The 22150-nt window shown below is 43.6% G+C and overlaps 1 protein-coding gene across 5 annotated transcripts in view; it reads left to right on the forward strand.

Moving 5' to 3' along the window:
- Nucleotides 1-216: 216 nt before the first annotated feature.
- LOC123998725 (zinc finger RNA-binding protein-like) overlaps nucleotides 217-22150 on the forward strand; it is a 34345-nt gene continuing 12411 nt past the window's right edge. The window contains exons 1-13 of one of the 5 annotated variants that reach the window (XM_046303826.1): nucleotides 217-331; nucleotides 10946-11201; nucleotides 12192-12306; nucleotides 12570-12767; nucleotides 12917-13209; nucleotides 13444-13629; nucleotides 14236-14455; nucleotides 14608-14762; nucleotides 14864-14983; nucleotides 15386-15561; nucleotides 20409-20535; nucleotides 20682-20941; nucleotides 21122-21293. In XM_046303826.1, coding sequence (XP_046159782.1) covers nucleotides 279-331; nucleotides 10946-11201; nucleotides 12192-12306; nucleotides 12570-12767; nucleotides 12917-13209; nucleotides 13444-13629; nucleotides 14236-14455; nucleotides 14608-14762; nucleotides 14864-14983; nucleotides 15386-15561; nucleotides 20409-20535; nucleotides 20682-20941; nucleotides 21122-21293 — 2331 coding nt within the window. In that variant the 5' untranslated portion in view covers nucleotides 217-278. Of the gene's footprint in view, nucleotides 332-10945; nucleotides 11202-11509; nucleotides 11592-12191; nucleotides 12307-12569; nucleotides 12768-12916; nucleotides 13210-13443; nucleotides 13630-14235; nucleotides 14456-14607; nucleotides 14763-14863; nucleotides 14984-15385; nucleotides 15562-20408; nucleotides 20536-20681; nucleotides 20942-21121; nucleotides 21294-22150 lie in introns of those variants that run through there. The other 4 variants (XM_046303835.1, XM_046303843.1, XM_046303851.1 and 1 more) reach the window with 4 other exon arrangements.

The following is a 22150-nucleotide window of genomic DNA, read 5'->3' on the forward strand; positions in this document are numbered from 1 at the left end:
ACAATGGCCTCAAATAATGGTAAAAACGATTATTTTTATATAATAGAGTTCTTGCATCCATAGCTCTGTCTATTAATTTGAGAGTGGTTCCATTTCTCCAGGCCCATCCCTCTATTTCTCCAGGGCCATCCCTCAAATCAAAACAGAGGCGGGAGATTTGCTTTGTTATTGTTTTAACTGCGAATTGCTCCTTTAAATGTCGAAGCATGCGCGCGATAGTAGATGACGGACACGTGACAGAAAGTCTGTCCCGGACTCCCAGTACAGTAGATTCCAAGATGGCTGCAAGCAATTATTATGGATTCACGCATGGTGCCGGTCCTCAGTACAGGTAATTACATTGATTCTGGGTATGGGTAGCATGCACTCATCTCGAGTCGTCGTCCCGTCTTATTGCGACGAGTAGCTATGCCTCATTGCTTGTGCGATGTTGCAGCTCGAGGCCTTGGGAGTTCATTGCAATGGATATGCTAGCGAAATAAGGTAGCCAGGCAAGCAGGTCCCAGTCTTACCCGGCTAAGGAGCGCTTTCTTCGCAATATAATGAAACTGTCTCATTTAATATGCCAAAAATTAGTTATAGAGTTAGCTTGCTTACATTATTTGTGTAACAATCAGAAACAACCAGTATCTTACTTTGGCATAATGGCTAGCTATCTTTTTCTCTAGCGGCAGGGACGCACGAATTAGCTGAAAGCGAGTTTCTGGTCAGTTTTATAATTTTGACACTTCTCTACCTGTCACGTTTTGGGCAAAGTGAATTTGCTGAAAACTTGAGCCACTTTCAGTTGCCAAACGATACAGATATAAATACCATGAATAGAGCCGACAGATCGGATGCAATCCATACTTAATAAAACATTGATCAAATAGTCGCTCTGGATAAGAGCGTCTGCTAAATGACTTAAATGTAATGTAAATGTAAATACAAACCGACTGTTTCCTTCTTGAGATTCAATTGACACATGAGCTGAATAGCCTATTTAGAGTAGCAACAATGAGGAAACAGTCGATTGAATTAACATCTTATTAATAATATGGATTTCAGCAAACAGTTATGCAACAACCGAGGACAAACCGGTAACGTTACTCAGTAAAGGTTTACGAATTTACATTTAAGTCGAAGGTTCAGGTAAACTCAACTTTTAGATGAGTTGAGGTACTTGGCAACTTCAAAATAAATTTGTCACCAGTCTATAAGAATGTTGCCAACTTATTTTACAGTTCGAACTAGGGATGCACGATATATCGGCAAACATTTGGGGCGGTTACAGCGTTGGACGTTGGTCAATCACCACCTTCCGGAGACACCTGAAACCCCACCTCTTTAAGGAATACCTAGGATAGGATAAAGTAATCCTTCTCACCCCCCTTAAAAGATTTAGATGCACTATTGTAAAGTGGCTGTTCCACTGGATGTCATAAGGTGAATGCACCAATTTGTAAGTCGCTCTGGATAAGAGCGTCTGCTAAATGACTTAAATGTAATGTAAATGTGACTAGTAACCGAAAGGTTGCAAGATCGAATCCCTGAGGTGACAAGGTAAAAATCTGTCCTTCTGCCCCTGAATAAGGCAGTTAACCCACTGTTCCTAGGCCGGCATTGGAAATAAGAATTTGTTCTGAACTGACTTGCCTAGTTAATTAAAGGCAATATATATATATATATATATATGAATCCTCCCATATTAGCTAAAAATACCAACAAAGGTATCGGCCGATGTCTAGTTTAACATCCGATGTGCAAAACCGATGTCAAAGCTGACGTGCATACCTATATAACAAAGGTACATGATGTAATGACTCTTTATTTAACCAGGTAGGCTAGTTGAGAACAAGTTCTCATTTACAACTGTGACCTGGCCAAGATAAAGCATAGCAGTGTGAACAGACAACAACACAGTTACACATGGAGTAAACAATAAACAAGTCAATAACACAGTAGAAAGAAGAAAAAAAACAGTCTATATACATTGTGTGCAAAAGGCATGAGGAGGTAGGCAAATAATTACAATTTAGTAGATTAACACTGGAGTGATAAATGATCAGATGGTCAGGTGCAGGTAGAGATACTGGTGTGCAAAAGAGCAGAAAAGTACATAAATATAAACAGTATGGGGATGTGGTAGGTAAATTGGGTGGGCTATTTACTGATGGACTATGTACAGCTACAGCAATCGGTTAGCTGCTCAGATAGCAGATATTTGAAGTTGGTGAGGGAGATTTTTGCAATTCGTTCCAGTCACAGGCAGCAGAGAATTGGAAGGAAAGGTGGCCAAATTAGGTGTTGGCTTTAGGGATGATCAGTGAGATACACCTGCTGGAGCGCGTGCTACGGGTGGGTGTTGCCATCGTGACCAGTGAACTGAGATAAGGCGGAGCTTTACCTAGCATGGACTTGTAGATGACCTGGAGCCAGTGGGTCTGGCGACGAATATGTAGCGAGGGCCAGCCGACTAGAGCATACCGGTCGCAGTGGTGGGTGGTATAAGGTGCTTTAGTAACAAAACGGATGGCACTGTGATAAACTGCATCCAGTTTGCTGAGTAGAGTATTGGAAGCTATTTTGTAGATGACATCGCCGAAGTCGAGGATCGGTAGGATAGTCAGTTTTACTAGGGTAAGTTTGGCGGCGAGAGCGAAGGAGGCGTTGTTGCGGAATAGAAAGCCGACTCTAGATTGGAGATGTTTGATATGAGTCTGGAAGGAGAGTTTACAGTCTAGCCAGACACCTAGGTACTTATAGACCCACAATGTCTGCTAATTGAGTAGTCAACGAGTCAAGCAGTCATTTGAAAGTAGAGGTCGACCGATTTTAATCGGAATGGCCGATTTTAATTAGCGCCGATTTCAGGTTTTAATAACATTCGGTAATCAGCATTTTTGGACACCAATTATGGCCGATTATATTGCATTCCACTAGGAGACTGCGTGGCAGGCTGACTACCTGTTACGCGAGTGCAGCAAGGAGCCAAGGTAAGGTGCTAGATAGCATTAAACTTATCTTATAAAAAACAATCAATCTTAACATAATCACCAGTTAACTACACGTGGTTGATGATATTACTAGTTTATCTAGCTTGTCCTGCATTGCATATAATCAATGCGGTGCCTGTTAATTTATCATCGAATCACAGCCTACTTTGCCAAACGGGTGATAATTTAACAAGCGCATTTGCGAACAAAGCACTGTCGTTGCACCAATGTTTACCTAACCATAAACGCCAATGCCTTTCTTAAAATCATTACACTGCTCAAAAAAATAAAGAGAACACTAAAATCACACATCCTAGATCTGAATGAATGAAATATTCTTATTAAATACTTTTTTCTTTACATAGTTGAATGTGCTGACAACAAAATCACACAAAAATGATCAATGGAAATCAAATGTATCAACCCATGGAGGTCTGGATTTGGAGTGACACTCAAAATTAAAGTGGAAAACCACACTACAGGCTGATCCAACTTTGATGTAATGTTCTTAAAACAAGTCAAAATTAGGCTCAGTAGTGTGTTTGGCCTCCACGTGCCTGTATGACCTCCCTACAACGCCTGGGCATGCTCCTGATGAGGTGGCGGATGGTCTCCTGAGGGATCTCCTCCTAGACCTGGACTAAAGCATCCGCCAACTCCTGGACAGTCTGTGGTGCAACGTGGCGTTGGTGGATGGAGCGAGACATGATGTCCCAGATGTGCTCAATTGGATTCAGGTCTGGGGAACGGGCGGGCCAGTCCATAGCATCAATGCCTTCCTCTTGCAGGAACTGCTGACACACTCCAGCCACATGAGGTCTAGCATTGTCTTGAATTGGCACAAAGAAATGCCACCCCACACCATGACTGACCTACCGCCAAACCGGTCATGCTGGAGGATGTTGCAGGCAGCAGAACTTTCTCCACGGCGTGAAGACTTACAGAAAACATTTGGCCTCTGTCATTGCCAACAAAGGGTATATAACAAAGTAGTGAGAAACTTTTGTTATTGACCAAATACTTATTTTCCACCATAATTAGCAAATAAATAAATAAAAAATCCTACAATGTGATTTTCTGGATTTTTTTTCTCATTTTGTCTGTCATAGTTGAAGTGTACCTATGATGAAAATTACAGGCCTCATCTTTTTAAGTTGGAGAACTTGCACAATTGGTGGCTGACTAAATACTTTTTTTGCCCCACTGTACATATTATGGAATGCCGTTTGGGTCTTTGCGTGTCAAAAAAATATACAGTAGCACTGATAAAGCTGTACAAAAAAGTCAGCAAACACAGGCCACAAATGATGTATTTACAATACCGCGTTGGTAATAAAGCATTGTTTGTTTGACCACATCTTCTGGGGTAGCAAGCTTTAGTTTGGTGATGTAAACTCACTCACTTTTGTACATTGTGCTGGTCTGTACAATTTACCTTATTTTAGCGCCCAAAAAACGTAACGCTTCCAGATCAACTGTAATGTCAATACCAATGTAAAGCACAATTTATCCCCTTGTCCAACAAAATCAAGGACGAGACCTTCATGATGCCTAACTCTGATTCAAGAAGGCAATGAGCTCAGTCATTTGTTTTTTAAATGGCGGGTGGGGAAGCTAAACCTATGGCATGATAGTGAGAAGGAGGGATGTCGTTTGGGGAAACGGCTTTTTTCACTTGATCTGTCCAACTTATCACCTTATTGCCGCTAAAATGTAAATAAAACACTATAAAGAGTTTATATAATGTGCCATTACATACCTATTTGAAGGTTTGTGTCAAATTTGAATCATTTTAGCACCACCCTAAAAACCTGATCTTCAGAAGTAAACAGCAGCTTTTGAGAGTCATGATAGCTTGCAGTGATGATGCAAAAAATGACTAGGTATCCCCCCCTTACCCTGTCCCTGTCCCTTTTTTGTTTTTAAATGGTGAGAGAAGTGCTACATCTGGTGGCGAGAGGCTGTAAGACAGAATGAGTTGCTTTATGTGTGCTGTACGTTACGTCATGACACGTCACGATGTAACGTACAACGTCGGGGGGAAGGGGGGGGGGGCAGTTTTCCCCCCCAACTTTTCTCCAATACTGTAGAGCCATTACCATGTCAATCAATGCTTGCATAGAAACGTAGTCCACACCCCAAGTTTTGATGTCAACACAGTCGCTACAGTCCCATTTAGTTTTCTTTGCAGCCTCGTTTGAATGTCACGGTTGCGCAAATTTGTACAGAATGGGGTTAGCCTACGTTACCTAGTTAGCACCAATACAACCAGCCTGAAAACAATGACCAGTAGAAACTGCATTCATTTTCATTATTCTTAGCAATGTTTTAGGAGTCCTTGTAAGTATTGTTGTTCGCCTATTGAAATTGAACTTCAGTTAATGAAAATAAATGTTATAAGCAGCCAGTTAGCTTCATCTGGCTAGTGAGGCTCAACCGGACGGGGTTATGTGTTGTGAAGATAGGCACAATAGTGGAATTTGCAGTTTTCCTTCAAAATTAAAGTATGTCATTGACAGTGATGCAAATGAGTAGAATAGTAGTAGAATTATGCAATACTTTTATTTTGAAGGCATGTATTGTGGCTAGTTTCACATAGATGGGTCCGACCACCAAATAAGAATTGTCTTCTAAATTAGGGTTATTTTAGATGAAACCTAGCTATATAGTTAGCTAGCTAACTATAGCTACTGAAACTGATGTCGTTTTGCTATCTTTTTGTGGAAGTCAAATAGTGTTAAACAGTATATTTTTTTTGACATGCAAAGACCCAAACGGCATTTCATAGAAATCCTGGTTGAGAATGAAACGACTGAACAATGAAACAGCACAGCAAGTAAGTGAAGGAAATAGGTTTTGATTATGTTTTACTGGTAATGGAGACGTGTAAATGCCAATAAAATAACTTTTTGGTCAGTGTGGTTGGTGTGTGTGTCTGTGTGGGTAACCTTAATTTAACTAGGAAAGTCAGTTAAGAACGCATTCTTATTTGCAATGAATGCCTACACCGGCCAAAACCAGACAACGCTGGGTCAATTGTGCGCCGCCGTAATTGGACTCCCAATCACGGCCAGATGTGATCCAGCCTGGAATCGAACCAGGGACTGTAGTGACGCCTCTTGCACTGAAATGCGGTGCCTTAGACCGCTGCATCCGTGTGTGTGTTTAGCATTCTTGTACAATTAAATAGTTAAAAGGTCACACAAATTTTAAGTATTGGTATTGTATTTTTTGGCAAGGAAAATGTTGGACGTCGGTACCGGCCAAAAATGTCTCATTGGTGCATCACTAGTTAGAATACTTTGTTGTCCCACATGATGAAATCGGTGAAGGGACTTTAGTAATTTTTTTCTGTGATGATAGAAAAACCTCTATAGTTTCATATGCTCTATTGTTTATTTCGTTGTGTCGCAAATCACATTCTTTACAGCAATATTTTGGGCAACGTTTTACGTTCTTCCACACGTGCCATGTAAAAGGGAATTTGCAACACAAACAAACATGGAGGAGCGTGAACGTAACACAGAGCACGGAGCTCGTACCTAAAAGAGGGGCTACTTCGGTCGCATGGACGTGGTTTAGGTATGAAAAGTCTGACACGGACCAGAAAACCGTCCTCTGCAAAATATGCCGCAGAACGGTCCCGACAATCGGTTCAAACATCACTAACCTATTTTTACCACCTACGCAAGAATCATGTGAAACAGTATGAAGAGTATACGGATGAGATGCAAAAAAGTAGAGTGCTCAAAACAAACACACGACTCGGGCAAGCTCGCGGCACACCATATGGCAAAGAATCACGAAGATGGAAGGAGATCACAGCTATCATTACAACTTACATCTGAAAAGACATGGCCCCAATTTACACGGTTGAGAAACGGAGGTTTCATGAGTTGGTGCTAACACTAGATCCAAGATACCAAATGCAAATTGATATGTGACACGTATTAATGCCAAAATAACATTCAAAACAGGCAAGCCCCCAAAAATAAATATTTTTTAGGCCTATATTTATTTTGTTTGCAACTACAGTTGAAGTGTTTTCTATTTACCTTTTTTAGGTTTTATACATTAATATATTTTGTTAAATGCTTAATTAAAATTTTTCTCAAAGGTCCTAAATAAAAGGAGAAATAATCAAATATGAGTAAGAACCTTTTATTTGTTGAGTATAATTCAAAATGTATTAAGAAATGGGCCTTTACATGTGGTCATTTTATATAAACTATTTATTCATTGAATTTACAGAAAATATGCCATATCGTGATAGGTATAATTATCGGGATATGAAATGACCTATATAGGGATATGCGATTTTGGCCATATCGCCCAGCCCTAATCTCAAATATAAAATATACACTGCTCAAAAAAATAAAGGGAACACTTAAACAACACAATGTAACTCCAAGCCAATCACACTTCTGTGAAATCAAACTGTCCGCTTAGGAAGCAACACTGATTGACAATACATTTCACATGCTGTTGTGCAAATGGGATAGACAACAGGTGGAAATTATAGGCAATTAGCAAGACACCCCCAATAAAGGAGTAGTTCTGCAGGTGGTGACCATAGACCACTTCTCAGTTCCTATGCTTCCTGGCTGATGTTTTGGTCACTTTTGAATGCTGGCGGTGCTTTCACTCTAGTGGTAGCATAAGACGGAGTCTACAACCCACACAAGTGGCTCAGGTAGTGCAGCTCATCCAGGATGAGAGCTGTGGCAAGAAGGTTTGCTGTGTCTGTCAGCGTAGTGTCCAAAGCATGGAGGCGCTACCAGGAGACAGGCCAGTACATCAGGAGACGTGGAGGAGGCCGTAGGAGGGCAACAACCCAGCAGCAGGACCGCTACCTCCGCCTTTGTGCAAGGAGGAGCACTGCCAGAGCCCTGCAAAATGACCTCCAGCAGGCCACAAATGTGCACGTGTCTGCTCAAACGGTCAGAAACAGACTCCATGAGGGTGGTATGAGGGCCCAACGTCAACAGGTGGGGGTTGTGCGTACAGCCCAACACCGTGCAGGACGTTAGGCATTTGCCAGAGAACTCCAAGATTGGCAAATTCGCCACTGGCGCCCTGTGCTCTTCACAGATGAAAGCAGGTTCACACTGAGCACATGTGACAGACCTGACAGTCTGGAGACTCCGTGGAGAACGTTCTGCTGCCTGTAACATCCTCCAGCATGACCGGTTTGGCGGTGGGTCAGTCATGGTGTGGGGTGGCATTTCTTTGGGGGGCTGCACAGCCCTCCATGTGCTCGCCAGAGGTAGCCTGACTGCCATTAGGTACCGAGATGAGATCTTTAGACCCCTTGTGAGACCATATGCTGGTGCGGTTGGCCCTGGGTTCCTCCTAATGCAAGACAATTCTAGACCTCATGTGGCTGGAGTGTGTCAGCAGTTCCTGCAAGCGGAAGGCATTGATGCTATGGACTGGGCCGCCCTTTCCCCAGACCTGAATCCAATTGAGCACATCTGGGACATCATGTCTCGCTCCATCCACCAACACCACGTTGCACCACAGACTGTCCAGGAGTTGGCGGATGCTTTAGTCCAGGTCTGGGAGGAGATCCCTCAGGAGACCATCCGCCACGTCATCAGGAGCATGCCCAGGCGTTGTAGGGAGGTCATACAGGCACGTGGAGGCTACACACACTACTGAGCCTCATTTTGACTTGTTTTAAGGACATTACATCAAAGTTGGATCAGCCTGTAGTGTGGTTTTCCACTTTAATTTTGAGTGTGACTCCAAATCCAGACCTCCATGGGTTGATAAATTTGATTTCCATTGATCATTTTTGTGTGATTTTGTTGTCAGCACATTCAACTATGTAAAGAAAAAAGTATTTAATAAGAATATTTCATTCATTCAGATCTAGGATGTGTGATTTTTAGTGTTCCCTTTATTTTTTTGAGCAGTGTATTTTGATTTGGTTACTACACGATTCCATATGTGTTATTTTATAGTTTTGATGTCTTACTATTATTATACAATGTAGAAAATAGTAAAAAATAAAGAAAAACCCTTGAATGAGTAGCTCTGTCCAAACTTTTGATTGTTGCTATACACACACACACACACACACACACACACACACACACACACACACACACACACACACACACACACACACACACACACACACACGTGTATCGAGCTCTGAGACAGGATTGTGTCGAGGCACAGATCTGGGGAAGGGTGCCAAAAATTGAATGCAGCACTGAAGTTCCCCAAGAACACAGTGGCCTCCATCATTCTTAAATGGAAGAAGTTTGGAACCACCAAGACTCAGGGAGGTGACTCAAGAACCTGATGGTCATTCTGACAGAGCTCGAGAGTTCCTCTGTGGAGATGGGAGAACCTTCCAGAAGGACAACCATCTCTTCAGCACTCCACCAATCAGGCCTTTATGGTATTGTGGCCAGACGGAAGCCACTTCAATAAACAGCAAATGACCGCTCCGCTTGCAGTTTGCCAAAAGGCACCCAAAGGATTCTGACCATGAGAAACAAGATTCTCTGGTCTGATGAAACCAAGATTGAACTCTTTGGCCTGAATGCCAAGCATCACATCTGGAGGAAACCTGGCACCATCCCTAAGGTGAAGCATGGTGGTTGCAGCATCATGCTGTTGGGATGTTTTTCAGCGATTGGGAGATTAGTCAGGATAGAGGCAAAAATGAATGGAGCAAAGTACAGAGATCCTTGATGAAATCTGCTCCTAGTGCCCAGGACCTCCGACTGGGGTGAAGCTTCACCTTCCAACAGGACAATGACCCTTATCACACAGCCAATAAAACGCAGGAGTGGCTTCAGGACAAGTCTCTGAATGTTCTTGAGGGGCCCAGCAAAAGCCCGGACTTGAACCAAATCATACATCTCTAGGGAGACCTGAAAATAGCTGTGCAGCAACACACCCCATACAACCTGACCATGCTTGAGAGGAAATGCAAATAAAATTTAAAGAAAATCCCCAAATACAGGTTTGCCAAGCTTGTAGCATCATACCCAGGAAGACTCGGGGCTGTAATCACTGCCAAAGGTGCTTCAACAAAGTACAGAGTAAAGGGTCTGAATACTTATGTCAATGTGATATTTCCATTTCTTTTAATAAATTAGAAAACATTTCTGAAAACCTGTTTTTGCTTTGTTCGTTATGGGGCATTGTGTCTAGATTGAGTGTGGGGGGGGGCGATTTAATACATTTTAGAATAAGGCTGTAACCTGACTGGAAAAAGACAAAGGGTCTGAACTTTCCGAAGGCAGTGTGTGTGTGGAGTAAACTAATGGACAACAACACTTGTGCTTCTACTTCCAGCTTATACATACTATATACATTTTACGGACACTGAATATTTTACATTAGTTACCTTTTTTAATTTGTTTTTAGTCCCACCCTTCAGCTACCCTCAACCCCTCCCATCTCATCTATCTCTGAAAACCTTCCAGTTTTGATTTCTAATTGCCATATATTTTTTCAACTGTGCTGTAATGTTTCACTTTCTATTCTCATAGTTTGTACAGATTGTAACTTAAAGATGAACATTTTTACTAAGAGTATTATTGATCAATTGACCTATGGCTTTTCAAGTCACCCAGGAGTGTTATTTTCAGAGATCCGGGTAAATGTTGCAATTCTTCAGCCGTTCCTGTACCTGCGACCAAAACAAAGCTACATATGGGCAGTATCAAAACAAGTGATCTAATGATTCTCTAAACAGCAATATCTGCAGAGCTAGGCAGAGTTTTTGTCAGTTCATAAACCTTGTGCCATGGAATCCGCACATCAAATCTCTTTGCAACCTGTATGGTGCAGCTGTACTTTTTTTGGTTCTTAAATTCAACTGCTATACTTTATTTTTCACCATTTTCTTTAACCAATGTTGGTCTTTAATGTAGGGCTGACAGACAAGTTCCTTACCTTCTTTCATGTGCCTCATTCTTCCCTCAATCTTGTCTCTGTCCCCACAGCGTTCAGCCTCCACCAGCCTATGCCCATCCCACCACAGCCAGCTACAATGTCCAGCCGGCCCCTGCCGTGGCCCATGCAGTGACTGCCTCCTATGCCCCTGCCCCTGCACAACCAGCCAGGCCCGTTGCCTCTGCCTACCCGGTGGCCTACCAGACCCACGCTACCCCCCCAGACTATGGCTACCGGCAGCCGGACCCCACGCCCCAGCCCACCACCACCCCACAGACATACCAGCTACCAATATACACTGAAACGGTAAGTCACAATTCCATTCCTTATCATCCCATTGCATGCTGTTGTCGTGTTTTATCTATTGGCTATTGCAGTGGTCGATCACGATTGACTGGTCGAGCGTCAAGGAATTCCTAGTAGATCACCTAAAATGTCTGTAGAAAAGCCAACGATAAAGGCTTGTGCTCCTTTTTTGTGTGTTGCGCTATTAGCTGTAGGTGCACACGTGTAGCTAGCCCTGCGTTTTGATTATTATTATTATTATTATTATTAGCAGCAGCTCGTTGTCTATATTTTAATATCGAGGAATATTTCACTTTCTCTGGTCATAGGAACAACATGAATTTATGCATGAGGCAGATGCGGTGCGACTCGAGTTTCGCCATCAGGTGGAGACGGTGTGCCCTCACTCTGGTCAGTCTCACCGACTGGGGAAAAATCGCTTTGAACGGTCATCCAACTCAGAATTCCAAGTCGGAACTTGGGCCTCTTTCTAGAGCTCCGACTTTCCAATCTAAAGATCATTGACCTCCTTTTTATTCCCGAGTTCCCAGTTGTCTTGAAAGCACCATGGCCATCAGATGCAGGTACCATCAGTCCAGTAAAATAAAGAAGCAAATTATTCAAATGGATTCTCCGCTGTGCGTAACAAGTGCTACACCAAGTGATCTATTTTGTTATCAAAGCTCAACATTTGAAGTATATGGTCTAAGAAGAACAATATTGGCAGACCATGCATTTAGCCAATATGATGTGATAATTTATTAGGCCTACTACACAAACCTCATTCCTACAGGACCGTTTTTATTAGGTTAATGTTACAGTTAAGTCGTGTTTTAAAAATCTGTCCGGTAGATCTCGGCTTGCTTGACTCAGAAAAGGTTGGTGACCACTGAGCTATTGTATATAAATGCAAGTACATGGGGAGAATTTTAGATTGTTAAAGTCACAATCTATTTTGCTTACTATTTACACTTCTGCCATCCATGTTCATGCTGTAAAACAACCTTTCAGGATAACTACAGTTACGGACGCCTGCCTGCAGCCACTAGTTATGAGAATAAGCAATACTACCAGGCTAGTATAGCTCCAGCCCATCGGACACCAACAGAAGCTTACTACCAGACAGGTGAGTCATTGCCAACCTTCTTCCCACGCATAATCACACACAAATAGTCATAACCCTCTAATACAAAAGCCAATTATTCATTTGAAATGTTCTCTCGTCTGACAGAACATCGTTTTTACTTTGTTATACACTATTCATTTAAACACCTACACTGTGCAAAAGAACTTGGCTGCTGGTGTACTACAAAAGCCAGTGTATTGAATATCGTTGAATTGGAACCAAGCCTGTTAAACAACACTCTGTGATGGTTTCCTTCCCTGTAGGCGTGAAGAGTGGCTACAGTCCAGTCAGCACAGTATACAGCCAGCCGCCACCACCACAGACTTTAAAGCCTCTGGCCCCTGCCAGCTCAGCGTCCACCAGCTACAACATCTACCCAGTGTCCACCAGTGTACAGCAGCCCCCCATCTCGTCTTACACCCCCTGCTCGTCCTTCAGCTCCACAGCTGGCACCTACTCTGGCAAGAACAAGAACATATCCCCTCACAGCCAAGAATCAACCTTTGTGAAATATATTTATTTGTCGCAGTGTATGTTTTTACAGTGTGACCCCCCCCTACCCTTCTTCCCCGTCTCAACTCTCTCTCCTTTTTTTTTTTTTACCTCTCAGGCGTCAGCTACTCTACTTATGATTCAAGTGGCTACACTTCCACCCCCTCATACTACCAGCCTGCCCAGCTACCTCAGCCCCAGCCGCCCCCCCAGCAGTCCCATCCGCCTCCCAAGCAGCTCACCAGCTCCTCCTGGAGCAATGCGGGCAGCAACATGGTGGCTGCTCCCACGGTCAACGCCTACAAGAAGCCCATGTTCCACCAGAACAAGCTTCAGAAGCCGAAAGCACCGCCCAAGCAACCCCAGCTGCACTACTGCGACATCTGCAAGATCAGCTGTGCTGGACCGCAGGTAGCGGCGCTTTGTGGATGATGCGTTATGAGGGACAGGATATTTGTCGGCAATGGACATAAGCACTTTAGAGTCAAATGAATGTACAGTATTTTAACATACAACAGTTAAACATGCAAAGTGCCTAAGAGGAGACATACTGTAGCAACACAGGATGTACAGTTTTTTTTGTTGTTGAAGGTTTGCTGTTGTAGATAAGTTTAATTAACTGTTGTTGAATTGTTTTCTCTGCAGACGTACCGAGAGCACCTCGAGGGCCAGAAGCACAAGAAGAAGGATGCAGCTCTGAAATCTGGCAGCGTGGGGGGGAGCAACGGGCCCCGGGGGATTCAGACCCAGCTACGCTGTGAACTATGTGACATTGCCTGCACTGGCGTAGACGCGTACGCTGCCCATATCCGAGGGGCCAAGCACCAGAAGGTCAGCACAGCTGCACTGACAGGAGGAGTAACATCAGGCAACTAGCTAGCTAATTGATGCACCGTTTAGCTAGCTAATTGATGCACCGTTTAGCTAGCTAATTGATGCACTCTTTAGCTAGCTAATTTGTCTAGATCAGCTCTGTGATAGTTGGTATGTCTTTAGTATAACACTTTTTAATCAGGCATTTATGTGACATCCATTTTATTGATTGTTACTTTTTATTTTATTTAGCCTGTATAGCCCACTCCGTAACAGTTGCCAATGTTTTCCAGGGAGTCCTACGGAGTCCACCTCACAATGTATTATGATGTTTTATTTAGGGTCGGGACGATACTAGTATCACGATACTCGTTAGTATCGTGGCAAGGAAACGAAACACAAAGCAGATTTAACTTCTTTAGGAAAACAGACCTAATGTTGGAAACAAACATTATGTTGTCATCCAGAGCCACATGTATTTATTTTCCAAGCTATAGCACAATATTTTACATACAGCAGGTTTTTAAAGGACCAAAGAGTTTGCTCTCCTTCATGTTTTAAATATTGCAATACTAGTACTGTGCATGCCTTAGTTTTATTTCTCTCCCTCTTAACCCTGTGTAGGTGGTGAAGCTCCACACCAAACTAGGCAAACCTATACCTTCAACTGAGCCTGTTTTAGTGAACAATGCTCCAATTATCTCAACGTCGACAGCTGGGAAGACAACCCCTATCATTGTTACGGCAACTGCTCCGGTAGCGCCACCCAAACTGGTGGTCGTAAAAGCCACCAAGGCCCCAGCACCTGTGAAGAAGCCAGTCACACCCAAAATAACCCTTCTTGGTAAGTCTTCCAAGGAATCAGTGTTTATTAGTTGGAATTATGATATCTGTCCTGACAGAATAAACCAATAATGTTTAATTTAAGCAGTAATTTTGGACTCAAGCTACAATGCTAAAATGCTCCATACATATATTTGGACTTTCTCTTTACAGCCAACAAGCCGGCCACCCCTCCAGTAGCCAAGGAGAATGAAGCCAAGCAGTCAGCAACAGCGTCAAAGAGTGAGACCACGAGTGACGATGAGGACGGGGATGGAGTGGGGAGGCAGGGTGACGTCCAGCCTGTAGGACATGACTATGTGGAGGAGGTAGGAGTTCATTTATTTCTTGTTTATTTAATTGATTCACTAACCATGTTGTTAAAGATACTAAGGTATGTTGTAATGCAAGTTTACATTTTTATCCTCAGGTGCGTAATGATGATGGGAAGGTAATTCGCTTCCACTGTAAACTCTGTGAATGCAGTTTCAATGACCCCAATGCTAAAGACATGCACCTGAAGGGACGCAGGCACCGGCTGCAGTACAAGGTCAGAAAGTACTACATACGATGCATTATCTTTTCGCAAGATGTTTCTAGAGCTAGCAGCTACGTACTACAATGCACTTATTGTACTGCCAAAATTAATTGACTGTAATTTAGGCATTGAGCCCTGTTGTACAAGCATTATGTCAAGTCACTGCAAAACTAGCGCCACTAGATGGCAGAATTTAGGCAGGATATAGACATTGCTTGATGTCCTGTAGCCCCCTTGTAATTTGGTCATCTGTTCAATTATGTATACCTTGACACATCATATAATCATTTATTTGGATGATGGCTATAGGCCTACCTCTCAGTTGGAGAGCCTGCTACTCACTCACTGGGTGTGTTTTATGTATGTTTGACAGCTCTTGACATTGTTTACTATCCCTTCCATCCCCTCCTGTAGAAGAAGGTGAACCCAGAGCTGCCGGTGGAGATCAAGCCCAGTAATCGGGCCAGGAAGCTGCAAGAGGGCAAACTGAGGAAGCAGAAGGCTGTGCTGAAGAGACAGCGGGATGACGAGCAGCGCTGGCACTTGGAGATGAGGTCAGAGCCAGACGGCAGCTGGCACACAGAGATGAGGTCAGAGCCCTTGCTTAGGCATTGATCTAGGATCAAGCTTACCCTCCCCAAATCCTAGCCTCATTCATTTGGGGTTAAGGTTTGAGCTGTGCTTAGTCATTCTTCCTATGTTTCTTGCTGGTGATGCCAGAGGAAGGCAGACAGGGGAACCCCACTTGTGGGTGCTGGGTAAACTCCCCATGCAGTTTTGCAGCCCACTCTGTCACACTGTGGTTCAACCAAAAGGGGAATCCCCTGCCTTCTTCAGTAATAGAAGTAATATAATATTATGCCTGTTCCCCTTTTCAGTACCTTTCCTCCTAATATATTCATAGAATGCCTGCAACATCTAACGTGATGAGAACTCAAATCAAATGTATTTATAAAGCCCTTTTTACATCAGCAGATGTCAAAGTGCGAAACAGAAACTCAGCCTAAAACCCCAAACAGCAAGTAATGCATATGAAGAAGCACGGTGGCTATGAAAAACTCATTAGAAAGGCAGGAACCTAGAGAGGAACCAGGCTCTGATGGGTGGTTGTTCCAGGTGAAGATTATATGGGTACATGGTCATTAAGGCCAGATTGTTCTTCAAGATGTTCAAACGTTCATAGATGACCAGCAGGGTCAAATAATAATCAGTGGTTTTAGAGAGTGCAACAGGTCAGTACCGGAGTAAATGTCAGTTGGCTTTTCATAGCAAAGAATTCAGAGGTCGAGACAGCAGGTGCGATGGAGAGTTGAAAACCTCAGGTCTGGGACAAGGTAGCACGTCCGGTGAACAGGTCAGGGTTCCTCAGGCAGAACAGTTGAAACTGGAGCAGCAGCACGGCCAGGTGGAATGTGGACAGCCAGGAGTCATCAGGCAGGTAGTGCTGAGGCATGGTCCTAGGGCTCAGGTCCTCTGGGGGGAGAAAGAGAATTAGAGGGAGCATACTTAAATTCACACAGGACACCAGATTAGACAGGACAATTACACCATATATACCAGACTGACCCTAGCCCTCAGGTACATAGACTATTGCAGCATAGATACTGGAGGCTTAGATGGGGGGGGGGGGGTTGAAGGACACTGTGACCCCGTCCGACGATACCCCCAGACAGGGCCAACCAGACAGGATATAACCCACCCACTTTGCCAAAGCACAGCCCCCACACCACTAGAGGGATATCAACAGACCACGAACTTACTACCCTGAGACAAGGCTGAGTATAGCCCACAAAGATCTCCTCCACTGCACGAGACTGAGGGGGCACAAAACTGGACACTCAATCATCAAATTGTATTTGTCACATGCGCCGAATACAATACCTTACCTTGAAGTGCTTACTTACGAGCCCTAACCAAAAAATGCAGTTCAAAAAATACTAATAAATAAATTACTAAATAAACTTTAAAAAAATAAATATCCAGAAGTAACACAAGAAAATGACAACAATAACTAGGCTACATATGGGGCAAAAAAGTATTTAGTCAGCCACCATTTGTACAAGTTCTCCCACTTAAAGATGAGGCCTGTAATTTTCATCATAGGTACACTTCAACTATGACAGACAAAATTAGAAAAAAAAATCCAGAAAATCACAGTAGGATTTTTAATGAATATATTTGCAAATTATGGTGGAAAATAAGTATTTGGTCACCTACAAACAAGCAAGTTTTCTGGCTCTCACAGACCTGTAACTTCTTCTTTAAGAGGCTCCTCTGTCCTCCACTCGTTACCTGTATTAATGGCACCTGTTTGAACTTGTTATCAGTATAAAAGACACCTGTCCACAACCTCAAACAGTTACACTCCAAACTCCACTATGGCCAAGACCAAAGAGCTGTCAAAGGACACCAGAAACAAAATTGTAGACCTGCACCAGGCTGGGCAGACTGAATCTGCAATAGGTAAGCAGCTTGGTTTGAAGAAATCAACTGTGGGAGCAATTATTAGGAAATGGAAGACATACGAGACCACTGATAATCTCCCTCGATCTGGGGCTCCACGCAAGATCTCACCCCGTGGGGTCAAAATGATCACAAGAACGGTGAGCAAAAATCCCAGAACCACACAGGGGGACCTAGTGAATGACCTGCATAGAGTTGGGACCAAAGTAACAAAGCCTACCATCAGTAACACACTACGCCGCCAGGGACTCAAATTCTGCAGTGCCAGACGTGTCCCCCTGCTTAAGCCAGTACATGTCCAGGCCCGTCTGAAGTTTGCTAGAGAGCATGTGGATGATCCAGAAGAAGATTGGGAGAATGTCATATGGTCAGATGAAACCAAATATAACTTTTTGGTAAAAACTCAACTTGTTGTGTTTGGAGGACTAAGAATCCTGAGTTGCATCCAAAGAACACCATACCTAATGTGAAGCATGGGGGTGGAAACATCATGCTTTGGGACTGTTTTTCTGCAAAGGGACCAGGACGACTGATCCGTGTAAAGGAAAGAATGAATGGGGCCATGTATCGTGAGATTTTGAGTGAAAACCTCCTTCAATCAGCAAGGGCATTGAAGATGAAACGTGGCTGGGTCTTTCAGCATGACAATGGTCCCAAACACACCGCCCGGGCAACGGAGTGGCTTCGTAAGAAGCATTTCAAAGTCCTGGAGTGGCCTAGCCATAGAAAATCTTTGGAGGGAGTTGAAAGTCTGTTGCCCAGCAACAGCCCCAAAACATCACTGCTCTAGAGGAGATCTGCATGGAGGAATGGGCCAAAATACCAGCACCAGTGTGTGAGAACCTTGAAGACTTACAGAAAATGTTTGATCTCTGTTATATACGCTTTGTTGGCAATTACAAAGTATTGAGAAACTTTTGTTATTGACCAAATACTTATTTTACACCATAATTAGCAAATAAATTCATTAAAAATCCTACAATGTGATTTTCTGGATTTTTTTCTTATTTTGTCTGTGATAGTTGAAGTGTACCTATGATGAAAATTACAGGCCTCTCATCTTTTTAAGTGGGAGAACTTGCACAATTGGTGGCTGACTAAATACTTTTTTTGCCCCACTGTACATGGGGTATTGGTACCGAGTCAATGTATTGGGGTACAGGTTAGGACCTACTCAAGAGAAGACTTAAAGTCTGCGTCTCTCACATGGGTAGGCAGACCATTCCATAAACATTGAGCTCTATAGGAGAAAGCCCTGCCTCCAGCTGTTGCTTAGAAATTCTTGGGACAATAAGGAGGCCTGCGTCTTGTGACCGTAGCGCAGGTGTAGGTGTTAACGCAGGACCAAATTGGAGAGATGGGTAGGAGCAAGCCCATGTAATGCTTTGTAGGTTAACAGTAAAACCTTGGAACTCAGCCCTAGCCTTAACAGAAAGCCTGTGTAGAGGCTAGCACTGGAGTAATATGATCACATTTTTTTTTGTTCTTGTCAAGAATTTAGCAGCAGTGTTTAGATTTGGATGTCATTTTAGGTGAAAATTGGGGGGGAAACGGACTTATCCGTAAGAGGTTTTAACACTAATCTAACTTTATTTAGTGCTTTATTTATTTCCATTTTTTTTTTCAACTTTATTAACCAGATAGGCCAGTTGAGAACTTGTTCTCATCTACCGCTGCGACCTGGCCAAGATAAAGCAAAGCAGTGCGACACAGAGTTACACATGGGATAAACAAAAGTACAGTGTGTGCAAATGTAGTAAGATTAGGGAGGTAAGGCGATAAATAGGCCATAGTGGCAAAATAATTACAATTTAGCAATTATACACAAGTGACAGATGTGCTGGCGATGAATCTGCAAGTAGAGATACTGGGGTGCAAAGGAGCAAAAAATAAATAACAATATGGGGATGAGGTAGTTGGGTGGGCTATTTATTTGTAGTTGTCCACATGTTATCCACAAGTCAGAATCGTCCAGAGTAGTGATGCTAGACGGGCGGGCGGGTAGAGCAGCAATCGGTTGAAGAGCATGCATTTAGTTTTACTTGCATGAAGAGCAGTTGGAGGCCACGGAAGGAGTGTTGTATGGCATTGAAGATCGTCTGGAGGTTTGTTAACAGTGTCCAAAGAAGAGCCAGAAGTATACAGAATGGTGTCGTATGCGTAGAGGTGTATCAGAGAATCACCAGCAGCAAGAGCAACGACCTCCTGGTCGCGGCCGGCTGCGACAGAGCCTGGGCTTGAACCCAGAGTCTCTGGTGGCACAGCTAGCACTGCGATTCAGGAGGCCATTTTATGGTGCTTTTGACAGTGATGAGGGGTGGTCGTTTGCGGTACACATTCGGAGGATAGGGAGCCATTTATTATGTTCAACAGAGAGCTACTCCCGGTGCTTGGCCTGCCTTTCATTAGTTTAGTTGGAATAGGGTCCGCTATGCAGCTTGAGGGTTTAGAGGCCATAACTATTTTTGTGAATGTGTCCAATAGATACAGGATTAAAAACTTGAGTTTCTCCATTGATTCTAGGTCCTGAAAGTTCTGTGCAGACTCAAGACAACTGAGATTTGAGGGAATACGCAGATTGAAAAAGGAGTCTGTAATTTGCTTTCTGTTGATCAAGAAGTTCAGCGTAGCCTAGTGGTTAGAGCGTTGGACTAGAAACCGGAAGGTTGTGAGTTCAAACCCCCGAGCTGACAAGGTACAAATCTGTCGTTCTGCCCCTGAACAGGCAGTTAACCCACTGTTCCCAGGCCGTCATTGAAAATAAGAATATGTTCTTAACTGACTTGCCTGGTTAAATAAAGGTCAAATTAAAATTCCCCCGGCATAATCTTGCAAACTGCTTTCTAACTGTCTCAAAGATGTTTCCTTATCTCCTGATCAGCATTTTTACCTGACAGAGATGGGTATCTCAGCAGAAAAATCTACCCAGTCAGAATATTTAATAATCCTGTTCTGTATGCGTGTCCTCTGCCAGCCGCTATGAGGAGGACATGTACTGGAGGAGGAGGGAGGAGGAGCAGTTGTACTGGGGGGAGCAGAGGCACATGATGGCCCCCCCTCCACTCATGAGCCGGCCCGGCATGCCAGTTCCCCCCCTACTGGTGAGAATCAATGATTCAATTAATCATTTACATGAACTTGATCAATAGAGACAAAAACTGGTGTTTTAGCTTTTCAGTTTGTTTCCAGAAGTGGCTAGTTTTAAGATGGCACCTGGTTTTATTGAGCTCTTCTCTTTTCCCCTTAGCAGCCTGTGCGTCGGCCGGACTCCCCAGACGACCGTCACATCATGGCCAAACACTCCACCATCTACCCTGTGGAGGAGGAGTTGCAGGCGGTGCAGAGAATCGTCTCCCACACTGAGAGAGCCCTCAAACTGGTGTCTGTCTCCCTGCTGGAGAAAGAGCCTCCGTCGGCTGCTCCGTCGGCTGCTCCGTCGGCTGCTCCGTCGGCTGCTCCGTCGGCTGCTACAGAGGCTGCTACAGAGGCTGATGCTGGAGAGAAAGGGTAAGAGCTGTATGGGTCTGTACTAGTGCACTACATCATTCACACAATGTTCTATACAACACATTTATACTTGAATGTTCTGTAACGCTGATCCCTCGTGGTGTGGGCCATGGGCATGTAGCCTGATCTGTAGCTTTTTCTTTACACATTCCTGCTGGTCCTCTGATCCCTGGTGTATAGACCGGACAACCAGGCGGCCCGTATGCTGAAGGGGGTGATGAGGGTGGGCATCCTGGCCAAGGGCCTGCTGCTCCATGGGGATAGGAACGTGGAGCTCATTCTGCTGGCTGCCAAGAAGCCCACCCTCTCTCTGCTGAAGGACATTGCTGAGCAGCTGCCCAAAGAAATGGCGGTAAGACCACAGACTGCTTTCCTTTAGTGGAATCACTGTCTTTTGGGATCCACTGTCTATGTGTTGGAGGTGGGATTTTCTACATACAGTTGGATTACACACCAGAAATATTAATCACATCAACCATTATAAGCAGCCCCCCCCCCAAATCATATTTGTTTGGCAAAGTGTCACAACAGAGGAAATCTGATCATTTTAAATACGAACCACAACGCTTGACTTCATGTCGTGAGGTTGTCATCAGGGCTAATGTGAAAGAAATCGGCACCAACACTGAAGGAGGAACTAATTGGAAGATCACACTGTATCATTAATTATTAAAGGAGAGTGGATACAGATGGACATCAAGGCTGTTCAAAAGGAAACAGTTAAGGAGAGGACCTATACCAAACAGATTTGGCTTAAAGTAATTGTTTTCATTCAAATACTTTGGCTGCGCTTGATTGAGCTATGAGCTTGTCTGGCACAATGGAAACAATGAAATGGTAAAACAAATCAAATACAAGTGCAAATTTTGCACATCTGGCACTCCAAGCAGGTTTAATTAAATGTTCAAAGCATTTGAAAGAAAACAAATACTTGTTGAGCCCAGGTGTAGATTAAACCTGTGGTGTGTGTGTTGCATTTCCTTCCTCCCTCCTGAAGTTCTGCTACAATAAGTGTTTCATTAGTAGTGCATTTGACTGATCTTTAGTGCCACTGCCTGGTTATGACACCTGAACCCTACAGAGAGAGTGGGGCTATAGTTAAAATTGACTCCCCTAAGGTTACATAAAGCCATTGATTACAAACAACATTTGTGCCCATGTATTGACAACCACTGTCTAAAAACATATATATAATTCTGCATTTGTCCA

Source organism: Oncorhynchus gorbuscha, linkage group LG02 (assembly GCF_021184085.1).
Source record: "Oncorhynchus gorbuscha isolate QuinsamMale2020 ecotype Even-year linkage group LG02, OgorEven_v1.0, whole genome shotgun sequence".
Taxonomy (NCBI): Eukaryota; Metazoa; Chordata; class Actinopteri; order Salmoniformes; family Salmonidae; genus Oncorhynchus; species Oncorhynchus gorbuscha.